At 35.8% G+C, this 18,661-nt stretch overlaps 1 protein-coding gene and 1 non-coding gene across 2 annotated transcripts; one reads left to right on the top strand and one right to left on the bottom strand.

Annotated features, from left to right (window-relative positions):
* Positions 1-1,424: 1,424 nt before the first annotated feature.
* On the top strand, positions 1,425-1,498 carry TRNAV-AAC. The gene has a single exon. It is a non-coding gene; the product is annotated as a tRNA-Val (tRNA).
* Positions 1,499-6,968: 5,470 nt separating this feature from the next.
* LOC117636922 (protein PSK SIMULATOR 1-like) lies at positions 6,969-17,782 on the bottom strand. Its single transcript, XM_034371649.1, has 13 exons — positions 17,318-17,782; positions 16,518-17,132; positions 13,873-14,198; positions 13,631-13,723; positions 13,436-13,526; positions 12,306-12,399; positions 11,725-11,822; positions 10,936-11,005; positions 10,453-10,556; positions 8,374-8,490; positions 8,175-8,251; positions 7,870-7,914; positions 6,969-7,787 (listed from the first exon to the last, which is right to left on the bottom strand). The coding sequence occupies exons 2-13, from the start codon at positions 16,872-16,874 to the stop codon at positions 7,271-7,273; spliced, it is 1,989 nt and encodes a 662-aa protein (XP_034227540.1). The 5' UTR covers positions 16,875-17,132; positions 17,318-17,782; the 3' UTR covers positions 6,969-7,270.
* Between the last annotated feature and the right edge of the window lie 879 nt (positions 17,783-18,661).

Genomic DNA, 18,661 nt, shown 5'->3' with positions numbered 1-18,661 from the left:
GCATGAATGAATTCAGACGAATGAGAAGATCTCTAATTCTTGCGTGCCTCAAACCAGGTCCTCCTCATGCCATCAAGAAAGTGAGATGCGGAAGACCCACTGTCGTTGGGCATGGCGTGGGCATGTGACTGTCTTCAGACGAAGGAGGAGATGTCGAGCGCCTGGTTTTTTTTTTTTCCCCTAGACCTACCTCTCTCTCATGTGATCAATATTCAGAAAAACCTTAACAGGTTTCCAGGTTTCCAGGTCATTGATTCTCAACCGTAAGATTAAAAAATTAAAATTTAACCGTTGAAGGATTTGATGTATATCGATACTTTAAAGTATATTAGAATTTTCGCTATATCATAGATAAATGGACAATGGTGTCATTTATTATTTTTTGAAAGAGTTATCAATACACATTTTTATCCAAAGGATGCACTGGTTGCCTTTTTAGATTGGGACACAATCCTTTGGAAGGGCTCTTCATCATTCTTTTTTTTTTTTTTTTTTTTGCCAAAACTCTTCATCATTCTACTAAGAGCAATCCTTTTGCTATCAAATCATTCAATTCATTATCTACATCCACACTTAAATGTAAAGTTTTAAAAGTCTTATCCCTGCATTATGTGAGAGACTTTTCGAAATAATCTGGTTCACGAGTCCTTGTGAATTGTTGTGCTTTTTCACAAGAACATGAGCCGTTGTATGCTGGGAGGTGACCGCTAGTAACCATAAGCATATTTGTGGGATGTAATTTGTCTTAAGGCTAGAGTGTCCAACACTTGCCTCGACTCAATTATGGTTATTCTAAAACCCAATTCTTTTTCTTAGATTTCTGTTTTATTTCGTGTAAATTTTTCAATTTAATTATAGCAATTTAACATTTAATTTTCCTATTGCGCTTTGTGTATAAAGATAATAATAATGTATTTCTTTTTTAAAAAATAATTTAACAATTAAAAATAATATTTTTAAAATGTTCTCTCTCATCCATCACATCCCAACTCAACTCCACCACACGCCACTTTGACTCCATCACTTTCCCACCTCCCTAGCCACACACCCAACCCCACCCCCCATTGTCCAAAACCCATGTGGCCTAGCCACACCCAACCAGACCCAACTAGTGGCGAACCCAGGAATTTTTCGGCGGAGGTGCAATTTTTAAAAGTTAAGAGCTCAAAAAAAAACAAAACAAAACAAAACAAAAAAGACAACTAAACATCCTTATAATTTAAACAATACTAATGTTATTCATAATTAATTATAAAAAATAACATTACAATTAACCTACAATACTTGTGATGCACACACTTTGATGAAATTAGGTAATGTTAAATTGGTCCTTTATAAAGAGAATTCCCAATCCCATTTAAATAAGGAATTCCCAAAACCATGTTTAGTATTAAACCCCAAACATTGAGGGGACATAACAACAAGGTTTCGTGGTGTAGTTGGTTATCACGTCAGTCTAACACACTGAAGGTCCCCAGTTCGAGCCTGGGCGAAGCCATAAGTTTTTTTCTTTTTTTTGGTTGAGATTTTCAATTGAATAAAGATAACTACCAATTAAAATCCAATTAAGTAAGGAATTATAGAAGTCCTTTGAAAGCCCACGAAATGGCCCAATAGTTTCCCTTTCTTTTCCTTTTTTTTATTTTAAAAAATCCTGGTCCAAAACGACGTCGTTTTGGCTAGGTTTTAAAAAAAAAAAAAAAAAAAAAAAAAAAAAAAAAAAAAAAAGGCCTTTTTTAAGGTCTGGTCCAAAACGAAGTCATTTTCGTTAGGCTTTGTTTTAAAACAAAAACAAAACACGCACACAGCAGCAGCAACGCAGCTCCAGTTTGGTTGTTCAGTAGGTTGTGTGCGTCTCTAGTCTGAAGCAGAGGTGCAACTCCCTCTAATGGAGTTTTCCGGCGATGCGACTGCACAGGTCTGACACTGAACCCAGCCCCATCACTATCACCCCAGCCACACCAAATCACCCACGAGCTGCCATTCATTGATTAATTAGTTAAGTATATGAGTAAAACCGAAAAATTATTTAAAATGAAAAGCTACATGTGGATTTTAAGAAAATTCAGCACCGGCTACATGCCATGGTAGCAACCACCACCTTCTTATTCGAAATTTTTTGTCATCTTTTAGGAATATTTTTTTTCTTGTCACATTTTGGAAGGGAGCAAGTAGGTACGTTAGGGTTCGAACCCAGTAATCTCCAGGCAAATGCTCTTACTGCTGATCTATGGACCAGTTGTCCTTTCTTTAGGAATACTAACATTTGATGAGTTCTTTTACAGGAGCATAGTTTTTATCCATTTTGCCAATGACTTGCCAGGCCAAGAGCCACAAAATCCTGATGCACACTACACTTACACTTGCTCACAAATGTGGACCTAGAATCCGCTTCCTAATGTTGAACCTCTTTAAGGGTTGTTTGATAACCATTTCACTTTCAGTTAGTTTTTATTTTCATTTTTTTTAAATGAAAACTAAAAACATGTTTAGTAATAGATTTTGTTTTCAGTTTTCAAAAAAGTGAAATCTAGTTTTCAAAATCACCTTTTTTAAAAAAACTACTTGAAAGTGTTTTTAATTTCCAATTTTCAGTTTTCAATTTTTGTTTTCATTTACTTGAGGTTCTTTTTTATTCATTAATTTTATATCACCACACATAAAATGCACTCTAGTTACCAAAATTCGATATTTGGGACCTATCCACTTGGATCAGACAACTCGATTCTTGCGTTCGGCCACGGATTTAGTCCAAGCCTTGGGACCTCTAGATCCAAATTCACAACAAAAAAAAAAAAAAATCCTAATTCCAAATAATTCATCGAATAATACTACGAACTTTTTGTTACATGCACTTTCATTCTATGATCTAAAATTCACAATTTGACCCCAAAAAATTCCATTCCAAGTTCCACATAAAATTGAAAATTGAAATCAATTATCAAACAATTTTTGTTCAATTTTCACTTTTTTTTATAAAAAAAATTTACATTTGAAATTAGTGCCAGTTTGGCATTACTTATTTGGGGTGATAAGTGATTTTTAAAAAATTTTGATAAGCCCAACCCGTTTGGTAAATTGTGAGAAAATCATTTATTATTAAAAATTGCTGTGAGAGAAACTTATAAGGGAAAGCAGCTAATGATGTGCTTTCATTTTCTGATTATGCAGGAATCAGTTTTGAAGAGGCGCTGAGTTTAATGATTATGCCGCAATCATTTTCTAATTACACGTAAAATCAATACCAACAACACTTTTGATAAAAATTTTACCAAACCCTAAACTGCTTTCTCTCATAGCAAATCTGACAGCGATTATTTTCACAGCACAGCAATATCAAACTGGCCCTTAGTTACCAAACAAGTTTTTAGTTTACACTAAGCAAAACTACAACCCAACAAAACTTAAATTAGTTTGTCAGTTTTCAAGTTGTTTTTAAAATGGTTAATTTCAGTTTAGTACCTTAAACTCTCACCTTTAAGGCGTGTTTGTTAATTTGTTGTAATGTGGTTCTGCGGTTAGAAAGGTTCTTAAAGAATCTGTTAAGTGATGACGTGACAAATGTGGGACCTGCTTCCCTCAACTTAAATTGATTAAAATATGAACAAAATATTATTGGGACAAAATTGAAGAAAAAGGAAAACTAGATCATGACACACCGAACCAACACCACCCTTCCCCCCTTCCCCCGGCGGCCCCTACGATTTCTTCACCCCCATGACCACCACCCTCCATCCCCAACCACCCACCCCACCACCACAACTCTCTCCTTCATCATAAACCCACTCAACCACCTCATCCTCGCCTGATGACCCACTAGCTCACCTCCCATCATTCCTCTCTCTCTCTCTCTCTCTCTCTCTCTCTCTCTCTCTCTCTCTCTCTCTCAGTTTGATCAATTCCGAATTATATTTCCTTAGATGATTTATATTTAACTAGTTTCCTTTCTTAAGATTACTATATGAAATAAAATTAAAATAATAGATCTTAGTTTCTTTGTCGAATGTGTTATGGTCTAGATATTGCAGGTGGACAGTGATTGGGAAGGGAGATACCCTCACCAGATGGAAAGGCCATTAGAGGTGCTATTCAAACATACACTGCCATTAACGCTGGTAACATTTTCAATTTGCATAATCTTCTAGCCTTTGCATAAACTTTCACTCATTTTCTTGTAATGTCAAAGTTTTCAGCCTTATGTATGTTAGAATTTCTTCAAGGAACTCAGGTGGGCCGTTGATTGATTCATATGGTCATATTATTGGAGTTAACACAACAACTTTCACTCGCAAAGGTAAAGCATTTGTATTATCAAGTGTTCCTCGAATGAGCTCCAAACTAGTTGGCAGCACCACACTAGGTAGAGATTTTGAATCCCAAGTTCTATTACCTTATTCAGAAGGCTGGAACTTGGAACCTAACAAAATATTTAACCAGCAAAACATCTCCGAACTATAAAACGTGGTCAAAGCTTCGAATCTTTTCATGAAGCTAAGTAAGTTAAGGCTTTTAAATGCTTATATTCTCACTCTATATTTTGCAGGGACAGGAGCATCATCTGGTGTTAACTTTGCAATACCAATCGACACTATTGTGAGAACTCTACCATACCTTATTGTATATGGAACACCGTACCGTGACAGGTTTTGATCTATTTACCATTGTACATAAAACATATTCCTCATATCCAATGTCTCTTGGAAAAACAAGCTGTATAAGTTTCATAGAACCCGATCCAATTACTAAACGAATATTGATTTTGATGGATTGTGAAGAAACATATTTTGATTGATTTTGATGGCTGCTGATTGTGAAAAAACATATTTTGATTGATTTGCAATGCAGAAAACAGAAACTATGCAGGCAATGCAGAAAAACAGAACATGCGATAAATTGCATACCTCTAGCTGATTTAAGTGTATATTGTAATTGATTTGTTTGGGTTGTTTGTTAATAGGTTTTGTCATGTAATTTTTGGTCTTCCTTCCTGCATGAAAAGCGTAGCACCATGGGAGATATGAAATTTCTACTTCATGTTTCTTGTAGTTCGATTAATGTCTACAAGTTTGCATACTTTAGTTCAATATAATGCTTTAATTACCTGCATTATGAAAAAGAAATTGTAATGGATGAAACAGAGACTGCAAGGGGAGGTAAGGGATGTTACTATTTACGTGAATAGCGTCAGCCCTTGCAAAAGGCTTGTTGTGTTTCCACTCACTGTCATGGCAAATGACAAATACTATTTACTTTATTTTTATTTTATTTTTTTACTTTAAACGATTAATTTGGATAAGATTTTCGGTTGCCACGTATCAACATTTATTATAAAATTCACATCTCATATTTTGAATAAAATTTTCAGATAAGATTTTCGGTTGCCATGTATCCATCTTTGTTATAAAATTCTCATATCAAATTTCATCATTTAACCAATTAAATAAAAACGAGCAATACAACTAATTAAATAAAACACAAGCAATACAACTAATTAAATAATAGACAAGCAATACAACCTAATGGTTTTCATCATTTAACCAATCGATGTTGCTTGGTCCATCATCAAGAAAAAGCCTTCTTCTCATAACATCCCTTCGTTCTAGCTTCCAAAATGACTTTGTTTCAAGAGACATATGGCTCGTATCCATGGCCATGGTTTCCCGATCCTTCTTGTCCATGTCTTGTTTTTGTGCATACTCCATTTCTCTTGCAAATGCTTCATCTCTTGCCCTCTCATCCGCTTATCTTTTCATGTCTCTCTCAATTCTCATTGTGTCGTTCAGAGCAATTTGCTCCAAAAATTTTGTACAATCATTGGTGGAATTAATTCCTCTTGGCCTTTGTTGCCTTTCTCCCAATAGGCCTTGGCTCCCTTTGAATTGGTGAGTCTTGATTCATCGGGGACTCCAACGGTGAATCTGATGCCGTTGAATCGTGAAACAGCATCTCATTCAACACAATGGTCGGACCCATGGGAATAATTTTGAATCTCGAACAATTTTTCACTACCTCCCAACATTAGTGATTGTTAAAAGATTTTTTGCCTTGGCCAATAGCACCAAACCACATTTGTGCTTGCATAATCTATAATTTTAAATAAATAAAATTTGGATAGGCAAGAAAATTTCAAAAAAATAGGACATTAAATTTAATAAAACGGCAATTACAAATAATTTACCTCGTTGCCAAGATTTTCGCTGCTTTGAACGTTGTCCCTCGCTTTTGCCAATGCATCTCTCCATTTCCCTAACTCTTTATTCAAAAAATTTCATATACTAGCCAAGGCCATTTCCGTACGAGCCAAACCCGACCTTTTACCAAGTTTGTCATGAATTTTTCTCCACATATGAGAGAACTTCATCTCATTAACCGTGATCGTGACCAACTTGAACCCAACACTCACACAATAAAACATCTTCCACTGTTGTCCACGACCCTCTGGCTTTCATTTGAAAAGTGAATAATATTGAAAGGAGAAGAAAATGTTTGAAGATTTGGTGTCGAAAGTAAAGAATATTGATAAGTATTTATATAAATAATAATAATAATAATATTTTAAATATTTTCTTTTTTTTTCAAAATTTTTTTTTTTTTTACATAAAATTTGGCATCCGTTGGATTGGAGGGAAAATTATGATTGGAGACACCAGAACGTGACATCATCAACTCTCAGGTACGAGCTCGAGCTTGATTTGCCTTTGGGCTTGCCAGGTTTGGTGGTCCCCACCATTTGCCCTGGCTGTCCAAGCCCGCTGGAACTGCATGAAGGGCCTTGGGCCCCCTCCTGCCCGGGCCAGCCTCCTGCACTGGTAGCGCTCTTAGGCTACGACAAAATCGGCACCAAATTAGTCCAACCCAAAAACGGCCCTTGTGGAGTGAGAAGTGGGCCCATTTTATCTTTTTAGCAAAACTGGGACTTGCATACATATTGCGGAAATTTGTAAACTTACAGCCGAGAGAGAGAGAGAGAGAGAGAGAGAGACCATGAACTTTCGATTATTAATTGAATATTCTGTACATATTACACTAAGCAAAGCTATAACCCAGCATCCTTTCCATCTACAGAAATTTAATTTACTTTGAACAACACATTTATCACCCTAAATTTTGACATTCAAAATGGCAATGACTTGTCACCCAGCATCAGCCTTCTAACACAACATCACCCTCGCCACAAACCAAGAGCACCCAACAAGGAAAATTGCCGCAGATGGACCCATTAGGCATACCACAAGACCCCTTCGCTTGTGTATCTTTATCTGCCATACGTTCAAATACTTCGAATCGTGTCCACTCGATCAATGACATCTAAAGCTTTGATCCGGTCGATATCAAAGTCAATGACCGGAACGGACGATGGCCTCCTTATGGGAAATGGATCCTTCCTCCGTTCACTTGTTGGGGAGTGATTACTACTCTTACTCAGCCTATTATATTTGCTGAATCTGTTCTTTGCAGTGTCAAATTCCTGACTCTTACTAATGCCAGGCGTAAGTTTTCTCTTACTTACATATCGAAGCATTTCTTGGTCCTCAACTGTTAATATGGGGGATGGACAGTTGGGTTTGTTCGTCGATAACTGAATTGCCTTCTGGTTTGGGGAGCAAAGAGGGGATTTAACGGGAGATCTAATTCCACTGTTTCCAACCCTCACTTGGCTGACCAGATGATGAAGCCACACCACCAGTTCGAGAATGTAAAACTCAGTTTTACTTTTATCAGCATGGTGTAGTGTCTCAATCCTCAGCAAGTCGGTCTGACCAGCAGGCTTTCGGTTCATCTCAGACCTAAAGAATTACAACAAATAAAATTAGGAAAATATTCAGGAGCAATATGCAAATGGAACGGCACCTGCAGTTCAGAACTCACCCAGTGTTTGCCCATTCTCCAACCCAACCAAAGCCATGATGAGCTCTAAATAAATCACAATGCCAAAAGAAGCAGTCAGTAAATAGAATTGTAGGAAAATCAACAGAGGATACAAAAAGCTATGTTCTCATGATTGAAGAACAGGGGACAATAAAAAATTTGAATACTATGTCAATCACTCCACTTAAGGGACAAAAGAAAAACTAGTAGTATTCTTCCTCTTCATTAATTCAACCAGAGATTCGCAAAACTATGAAAAGAACCAAAAGAAAAAAAAAACTTTATCTAAAAGCTTGATGCTTTACTTGGTTGTGTTAGTGGCAATGGGAACTAGCCACTGCAATGTTTTCTCCATTTCAGCTTTTATTTCAGGGACTGTATGCTGCGAGAACAGTTATGAATCAGTACAAAGATGGGCAAACAAATAATAACATAGTGTCAAGTGGAAAAATAAAAGTTCTGGGAAGTTGTTAATAATCCATGGAGTAAATAAACTATAGATACCTCTTCCTTAACCTGAAATGACTGTAGCTTTGAGCGCAAAGCTGACTTTACACCAGGTGGCAGCCCCTGATATAAATTATCCCGTGTGTTTGGAGGCACAGAACTTGATCGAGACACCTGGATTCAGATGTTAACCCAGAGGCCATGACCCACATGAGTTGATATAAAGCACAAAATTCCCATTTCTCAAACAACAGAACCATAAAACTCAAATTGAAGAGAAGAATGATCATTGTGATTTAACAAAAATGGGAAACTCCCAGTTATTTCCAGATAACTACTATAACCAGCTATTTGCACGTTTATACACACAATAAAAGAAAAACCCAAATGGAAGAAAGAAAAACTAGTATACAGATCCCAAATGCATGTCATAACTGCTTCTCACAGCCGGTAGATGCTATTTTCTATCCAGATATTCATATTTGGCCTGTTAGTTTTATCTTGCATACTACTTTTCACGAGTTACAATTCCTAAGCATCAAGTTTTTCTTATTGGGTAATATTAGTTTTATCTTGCATTCTATTATTACCCAAAAGACAAGCATGCCCAAATTAGGTGAATTGTGAGCAGAACATAAGTCAAATTCAGGCAGGCCACAATAAGCTAAGATATGTATAGTTGAAGGATGCCCTATTATTACTAAAAAACAAGCAATGCCCAAATTATGTAAATTGTGAGCAGGACATAAGTCAAACTCAGGCAGGCCACAACAGGCTAAGATATGTTAGTTGGGCTTGCCAACTGACAATATCTAACTTCATGAATTTTAATATACTCATGCGCATTGTCAGATGATCCTATCTTCCATGGAATCCAACAGACAAAATCCAATATCTTTTACCACCACTCTTAAATAACATGAACCTTCTGCTTCATAGACACAGCTCACATTTATTACCACACAGAGGCCGTAATGAAGCCAAAGTACAGGAGGGTAATACTTTCATGCTTTACTTAATCAAGAAAAGGCTATGATTTGTGGACAATGACACAAGTATTGCATCAGACACATCAACTTACAATAATATAGACACAACACTCTCATTTTTTATAGGAAATTTTGATAGAACAGTATATTTTAAAAGAATGAGAAAAATTACAAGCATTCATATTCTTCTTGACAAAATATGCAGAATCCCATAATTCTATGTTTTTTGTCTATGCAAATGAGGGTTTGTCTCTCAAACATCTTTCCATTCATGCAAGCGTAAGATAGCATCTTTCCATCCATGCAAAGGTGTGTCCAACAAGAGTAGACACAAAGCATCTTTTCAAGCGTCCCATGTTAGAAAAATAGAATCACAGATTCACAGAGCCACTATTTCATTACCCTATAACAAAGTGAGCTGTTATTCACTTATAACTACAAGAGGATCTAAAGTTTTTTTTTACCTTTTCTTTTTTTATAAGAAAAAAGGATCTAGAGATTTGATGGGCAGATTACTTGCTGGGTCAACCCATCGGTGATTTCCCAGCACCAACTTGTTCAAGTTTGAAATAGATTCTTCTTCGGATTTTAACAATTAACTGAGGACTCTGAATAGGTTCACAAATGACATTGCTCAAAGTATATAGGTCGTTTATTAGGAAGGAAACTGAACTTATGCACACATTCGATGGTTATTAGGAGGGGAAGCAACCACCTAAAGCAAACAATCCCACAAGGCATAGCACTACTCATTAAAAACTTTAAAGGCAAAAGCGGGAACGGAGGCACAGACAGATCTTCAGACTTAAGAATAAGAGGTTGCATAGTCCCACAAGAACATGTTCTCGAAAATTGGACTTGGATACAACCCATTCTCACACTCAATGTTGGTTGCTCCACTCAAAGCAGACTCGTGGAACATAAAAAAATATATATATTCAATTCAAGTCTAAAAAGGTATTGAAACAGAACCCTAGTGGAAAGTTGTATTTGCACCTTTTTCCACAAAAGTAGTAAGAGTATAACCAGAATAAGTTGTTAAGTCATGATATCACATACTAAAGCATTTACAGCAAATGATAAGGAAACGAAAAAATATTTTCACAAAGGTGGAATGTATTTAAGCAATGAAATAACATAAACTCACAAGAGTATCGATTTGAGAGATAATATTTGCATAATGCAATGCAAGACCAGCAGACCCCAACTTTTTGTGATTGTTCTGAACACCTTTCACAGGTTTATCAGTATCTGTGAGACCAGGCAGAGAAAAATAGCATAAAATTCAGTAAATAATTAAACATGATGAATAGCTTCGACATAATTGTTAAGCAAAATTAATATTACAAGAGAGGCATGATATTATATGTGGCAGCTTAACCAATATAGGCAATAGATATTAGCATTTCTTTTATATGGAGAATCTCAACAAGTTAACAGCATCAGAGAATAAATCTGTTTCCCACGTCTCAGTACCGTCTAAACATTAATATTTTTTTTAATTTACTTAACAAGGTCAACTTTCTACCACAGTTATATGCAATTTGGTGTTAACTTTAATCAAGGACAAGAAGTGCCCATAATATCTTTCATCCTATATCAGAAATTTCATCCTATATTTTCAGCATACCTGCATTACCAAATGCTTCATGAATTTCCAAATGTAAGAAATGCACAACGTCGACAAGTTTCTCCATGACCTGCAAATATGAGATATTAGGTTGGTTGTAGAACAACTTAAAGCGGAATTCTATATGCATAGGAGCTGTTTTGTAATCTGCTGGCTTCTCTATGATTTTGTTGTATCCGTTTTTCTAGGATGGCATTGGGGTTGCAGTTTTTCTGTTTTTCGATGTGGACTCCGTGTTCACTATTCTTGTACTTATGTTTTTGTTTTTTAAAAACAGTTGTTCTTGTTTCCTATAAAAAATAATAAGTAATAAAAAAGTATTATTTGCACACGCACCCAGATTATTTGTTCAAAAGCCCATACCCTAATATAAAAAACATAAGACTTTAACTTAAGACACCTTGGAATATTCCCAAAAAAACCCTACAATAATTCTTCGAAACCAAAAAAAAAAAAAAGTTCTAAACATGAAGTATCCCATCACTGGCCTTGTTTTCTAATTTTTACATACTAAATAAACTTTTTCTAAGCGGTTTATTAGGGTTAAGTGTGTATAACAATCCATCTTAGTAACCTTAAAGAGGAGTATTTTTGCTATCTAAGTTTTCATTGAAAGGTGGGTGTATTGAGAAGTTTCTAGCTGCAAATGGAAGCTATCATTTTTATTATGTGACTCATAAAATATATTGCATCCAGTTTTTAAGTGCTACATTCGATTCAATTAAGAAGAAAACTTAATTTCTTCTGCACCTAGATGAGATACAACAAGTAGAAATACTGACTTGCTACCTCTTCCAAAATCCTGGACCAGAGTGACTTTTTCTTCAAACTTCTCACATGCTTCCTTTGACTCTTCAACTCTGCTCTTAAGATTGCAAGGCTGTCTCCTATGTGTGAAATTGGCACAATAAACCAAGTTATAATTGTAACCATTTCAATGGGGAACAAAAAATAGAAGTGAAAGAAATCAAAATTTGAAAACTATGCAAGGATTTGTGGAAACACTGTTACATGAGGCTAACCACTGGAATTAAGGAGGAAATAGTATTAATTAATTAATTAATTACATACTGAACAAATTTCAGAACTAGTATTAATGTTGCATCATTATTCGACATGGCCACAGCCAAAACTGACCATGGCAAAGTCGTACAGTCCTACAAACATACACATTCAAACATATGCAAAGTAAAAACTCACCACCGTGACCTCATACATTATGGGTGAATTTAATCTTCAATAAACCCAGTCATCATCAGAAAAAACAATGGATATATCCAACATAGAATAACTCTCTTAACCTACCAGACCAAAATATGCAGATAAAAGTTTCGTATGACATTGTAAAGGAAATACAAGATGCAAGCTACCTCTTTGGGTGGTATTTGAGTTGTCTTCCTCTTGAAGCTTACGCCGATAATCTTGTTCAAATCTGTCCAAGGCATGTAACTCATGATATAATTCCTGTAACCATGAAAAAGGATTGTCTTTCCTTCAGTAAAGTTCCAAGGAATAGCATCTATCCACCAGTAATTGGCAGTTAGAACATGTTTTGGCACCAACCAGGCTTGTCTAACTATTAATCAAAAAAGAAACAACAAACACACATACAGCAGTCAAAATCATCTACTGCTACACTCAAAACTAGAGAACCCTCCATAGAGTAATATGCAATAAGCGGGGTGCTCCTCTCTACCATATCCAGCACCCCCTCCCCCTCGATGGAATTAGACACCTAAGAACTCTAATGGTGGGTAAGTAGAGTTAACGGAATTTATTCAACATGCGACCATTCAGCTGATAGGATGCAGTTAATGAATGCAGAATGTCTACTAAAAGGTCACATAATGCTTCTGCGACACTCAATAGAGCTAATCCTCTGCATGGAGAAGAACTAAATTTAATCATGTAGCTTGAAAGCCCTCCAGCTGAATGAGGACTATGATGAGGCTCAACAACGTTTTGAGTTCGAGTCATTAATTGTAATAGAAAGTTTCATACCAATACTTCAGGCAGATTTACCAAATCTTTTTTATTTAACATGCCAGCAACCAAAATCAATTTGGCTCAGATTAGCAAATGACAAATACAAAAGGAAACTTTTCAATTTTTATTATCAGATTCAATCAAACATGCACTACAGAAATTTCACATAAACAAATAAACAAAGAGAAACAGCCTCTGCATCTACAAATTACCATAAAGCATTTGATTCAGCTTCATCCCCTCATCATTGTATTCAAGAAATCAGATTTGGCAAGAAATAGCATAACATGAGTTATATCGGAACCTCATGAAAAACAAATTAAATAAAGTAAATTGATCTAATGACATTGTTATGTCAATCAATGATTCCCCAGCGGAAAGGAGAGACAACAAAGAGCATATACTTATATTCTCTTTAATGTGGTGCATGCTATTACATGAACTGCTAAGGTAAGTCAGGAATGCACACAACTCCAACTGAGAGGCTGCAATCTCTTTACATGTATTAACTTACAGCTGTATTTTGAACTAAGGTCATCAATTGCTGCATCACTGTCTCTGCATCATCCTTCAATTGCCTCTCGGGTGTAATTTCTGAACCCAACCTAAAGTTCGGGAAAAGATAGCATGGGTGACAGTATGAGAACATTATCTAAGGAGTTAAACAGATCACACATAAGGAAAATAAACAAGATTTTGTTAAGGTTACTTCTCAAAATAGCGATCCAAATTGTGCCATTGAGGATCTTTACAACGATTTCCGAAACGCACTACTTCTCCAGAGAAAACTTTCAGTTCTTCTCTGCAAGAATCGTACCACAAAATTATTAATTCTTCAATGTTCACATATAATTATTCAAGAAATGACATCACATCAAAATTAATAACAACAATATTTACAGCTCATTCTGATTATCCAGAAAATTATAGATGGTAAATTCAATTACCAACCTCTTGTCTGCTGCAGCAATTCTCAGGAGTTCATCCATATCTCTCGATACTAAATTTTGTACCCCTTCTGATGGAAGCACAACCTCTTTCAAATGTTTGATATTATCCTTTGAAAGGGATTGCATTAAGTTTGAACCCTTGACAACTGTGTTCGCAACTTCAAAAGCCAAAATTGAAATTTTATTCCCTTTTGTTGTCACCCCTGAGGTAAAACCACTGCTTGGGTTCAAATTTGTCATACTACTACCAAGGGTGTCCAATACTTCCACTGCTTTCCCAAGGCCAGCAGTACCAGCCCTACCCAAAAGCGAGCTCACTTCTGATACCTATAAACCAAAAAGAAAAGAAAAAAAACAGTTAACAATATTTAACTACAAAGGAATATTATTTACTTCAGTATTGCTTCAATATCTATTTTAAAAACCAACTATCATGTCCTACTGAAATAAAAGACAAAGTACAAGATAAACAGTAAAATTACCATTAGAATATATGCAATCATGATAAAATGGTAAGTTTCGTCCAATTACATGCACAATGTAATATCACCAGTGTTTTGAAACTCTCATATGCATTGATATAAAACATATGGCTGAAATCAAAGCAAAATTGGGTCATGTTTTTTGTATATGGGCTGGGTCCATAAGAGAACTTGTGAAATTACCAGCCCATAAGTGAAACACAGTGTTTCACTAACCCTCTTCTTCTCTATTCTTCCTCTCATCTCTCTCTGCCTCCATCATCACTCCTCTCTCTTGACAGCGTCATGGCACTCGATCTTGTGGGTGTTGTTGCACCCTCATCAATCTCATCGACGTTGTCTGGTCGCTCTCTCATCCCTCTGATCAGATATGGTTCTGCCTTAGATCTCACTGGTGTTGCTTCGTTGTTGCCTCACCATTGGGGGAGAAAGGTGCGGATTTGGTTTGGAGAATAGGGTTTTGTTCTGTCACAAGCACCTAGGCTGCGCCTTGCTACGCCTTTTGGGTGAAACGCTCTACGTTTAAAGCCTGAAGGCATGTGGAAGCTGCCTGACAGAAAGGTGTGCCTCAAGGCTCGCCTCATCCACGCCTTCTAAAACACTGAATTTTTGTAATTTTCAACTAATACTTTGATGAGTCGATCCAGACACTAGTTCTTTATCACTTCCATGGTTTTCCTCATTTCCTACCTTCTTTCTTTTTTTCCCAGTAGAAACTAGATTTTAATAAAATTGATAAATCATCCAAGCAGACAAATAACATATCCCTCCCCTTACAGTCCAACAGCTCTCCAATCACAAAAAAACTAAAAACTAAAACAAGCAAACAAAAAATAAAATTGGGATTTCCTTAGATTCTGAAGAGACAAAAACCCACAACGATGATCAAACTCCATCCCTTCCCCTATAACTGACAAAAATCCTTCTACTTCTCGCCATTCACACTACCCAAAAAGGCATCCTTCACTCAACACCACCATAAAACTTCAGGCTTTAACCCTTTCCCAAAAGCCTATATGCTTCTTTAATCATGCAGTACAAGATGCTAGAATAACCCAGGCTCAAATCAGCTTCCTTAAATAACCTCCTTTCCCTACTATCTAATAACATGTTCTACCTATTTATCCAACAAAAGGCAACACTCTGGAATAAGCCCAGATTAGGCCTGATTTTGAATGGGATTTTTACTTTATGAATCAACTTCTAGAAAATTGTGTTCAAGGGGATGTTATTAAGCACACAAATCTCTACTCTCCATGGAAAAGTATCTACAGCAACCACCAAGTATAGGATCTTCAATTGGAATGACACTTTATAACTGGAAAGCAAACCCAAAAATAGGGCCTTCAATTGAAACAACATTTTCATCTTTTATGTTACATGGGAATGATGGGAAGAGCAAGATGGAAACAAGTAGTGAAAAAGCAAAATCAGATTAAATGGAAGTTTAATGCGTTGTTCTTTTGGATCCTTATAGAGGAGGCCGAATGACTTCCTATATTCTTTTGGTAAGAATTTCTTTCTAAATGAACTTGAGGAAAATATAAACCATCTTTTTGGTGTCTTTAGTATGAGATTCATCATGCTCGTCTTAAAAATGGAACAGGAAAAGGCTAAACTCATTTCCCACTGTTTCTCACCTCCATAGTAAGAAGAATGTTGGAAGGTTTTCCCTCCTGCTTATCACCACTTCACTAAGTATCCAAATACAGAAAGAATTTTCATGTTGAAAGTATCTACTTCTATTATCTCCATGTCTACTGAACTACCTCAATCCAAAAGAACAAGGGGCAATAGATGGGCAAACTTTTATCTGTATATCCCAAGTCAAAGGGTCCCAACGATATAAGCCACAACCAACATGAGACCTTCTAGTTCGTGTTTCAAAATAGTACATTCTAAGTAAGGCCTATTAAAAGTCAACATAAAATGTAAGGACTCATCAACTGGCATCCTTGCAACACCTTACCATCCTCACTCTGATTATTACACTCTTTTGAGTAGAAGCTCCATAACAACTAAATATGGAAGCGTTTGTGATTCCAAGTGCTATAGAAAACAAAATGTGCATCCAATAACCATTCATACCACACAATTTCAAATTATTCATTTGAACGCAACATAGGCAAGAAAAAAAAAACTAGCATAGCAAAGTCAGGATTACCTTTGCAACAGCCTGCTTAGATTTGGTAGATCTATTTTTCTGCGATAAGGCCCTGGACAAGTGAGGAATCCCATCATTGACATCATCTGTAATCAGCCCATAAGGAACCATACTATTTGTCTCTGGCAACATAAACGGGTCTCGCAATTTCTTATCCATGCCATCACTAACCGGAGACGGTGTTGAATTCGTATTCACTTTTAGGGGCAGACCACGAGACCCATTACTTGAATGGCCATTAGCAGTAGGAATGCTTCCACTGGGAGCATTATTTACAGTGACATCGTCTACAGTGGATCTCCTCGACTTGGAGCACATCCCACCCATTGTGTTGATAAGCCACAAAGTATATTTCATACAAAAGCCAGGACAATAACTTCAAGCCTTTTCAAGAGTAAGAACCAACACAACTCCGACTATTGCTATCTATAAGAAGCTCAAGATTGTAGAAACTAGTGACCAAATCGGAAGCATACTTAACGACTTCTGAAATCAGAATGATCTAATCCAAAGCTGTGGAATCAGTATTGTGGACATTCATGTTTAACATAGATTACCATAGACCCAATTCTGATCACTGTTGGAGTTCCAGTCCAGCAACTATGGGTGACGAAGCTGCCAATCAAGAAAAAAGCCGAAACCCATTAATCAAAAATATTCATAAACATCATAAAACAACAATGAGAGGGAAATCTGCAAACAAAAAACAAACCCACATTCAAAAATTAGATAAAATGTATAATTTGAGATTTTACAAATAGTTTCAAAGCAAACCCAGCAAGAGTAGTTAGAAATTTTACCAGTTAGGGACAGAGATTCTGGGCTTACAGCTGGATCTATAAGAAGATGGAAGAGATTCTGGATTGCACTACTTTCCAATAGGTTCAGGAAACCCAGATGATTATGACAGTGATGGTGATAGGAAAGGAGAGATGAGTTTTCTTTTGTTTTTTTTTTTTTTTTTTTAGTATAAGAGTTGCAAGAGAGCTACAGTAGAAAAGAGGCTGGGCAGAGCAGAAGAAGAAGAATTGCAAAAAGGAAAACAAAAAACAAAAAATATACCCAGCAAAGAGCAACAGTGAGTGAGTGTAGGTTTTTCACTCTCAATTTCAACCTCTCAGCCTCAGTCTCTCTCTCTCTCGCTTTCTCTCTCTAGGTCTGGTAAGTGGTGGCTCTGGCAGAAAACAGTCTCTTTCTCTGTGCGAGAGAGAATGGAAAGAGGAGGTGGTCAAAACCCAAAGTCACCAACCGGCCACTGCTAATTAAACATTACACCAGTTTATAAGGAAAACCTATGTCTTTCTATTGAACTGTTAGATGATGAAAAGATGTTTTTGATAAAATCATGAAAATTTTGCACCCAAAACAAATGAAAAATTTTCCATTAATATTTCACCCCAAGATATGTAACCATTAGTAAAAACAAAAAAATCTCAACTTGTTTTTCTACTTGACTTTTTTTTAAATATAAGTGTTTCTCCTGGACTTTAACAATGATTTTAAATACCCAAAAACAATTCACTTATAGTTTATCACTATGCACTTGGAGACGACTTTGAGTACCACACCTTCTTTCCAATCAGATTCTCACCCTCGACTCATATTCAAAGCCTAAAATATTGAGAGTTTTGGAAATATCGGTAGTTCAAAAATACAAAATCAATAGAAATATCAATAAAATATTAATGAAATAAAAATTGAATAAAAATTAAGGAAATTGTTTGAAATTTTTGAAATTTTTTTATTGAAATTTTAGAGGATGTGTACTTAGTCAATTGTCTGTTATTTTATCACAAAAAATTAGAAGAAAATGCATGATATAGTGGGTTTGAGTGATTTAAGTTGATTATGTAGTAACTTGACAAACACTATGACTTTAGAAAATATGTAGTAATTAGTGAAAGAAAATTAAACACACAATAATTTTTTTAGTTATAATAATTTACTACAATATATTACACTTGATACATATGATAAAATATATGAGCTTGACCAAAAAAACAAAGATAAAATATATGAGTAACTTAGTAACTTAGTACCACATAGTATCACATATAATGAACAATATTAAAACTCAATAGTGAATAATAATACAACTCCATAATATATAACAACAACAAAAAATACAACTCCATAATAAAATA

Source organism: Prunus dulcis, chromosome 8 (genome assembly GCF_902201215.1).
Source record: "Prunus dulcis chromosome 8, ALMONDv2, whole genome shotgun sequence".
Classification (NCBI taxonomy): Eukaryota; Viridiplantae; Streptophyta; class Magnoliopsida; order Rosales; family Rosaceae; genus Prunus; species Prunus dulcis.
The sequence above is the reverse complement of the archived record's forward strand: the minus strand, read 5'-3'. Positions and strand labels throughout refer to the sequence as shown.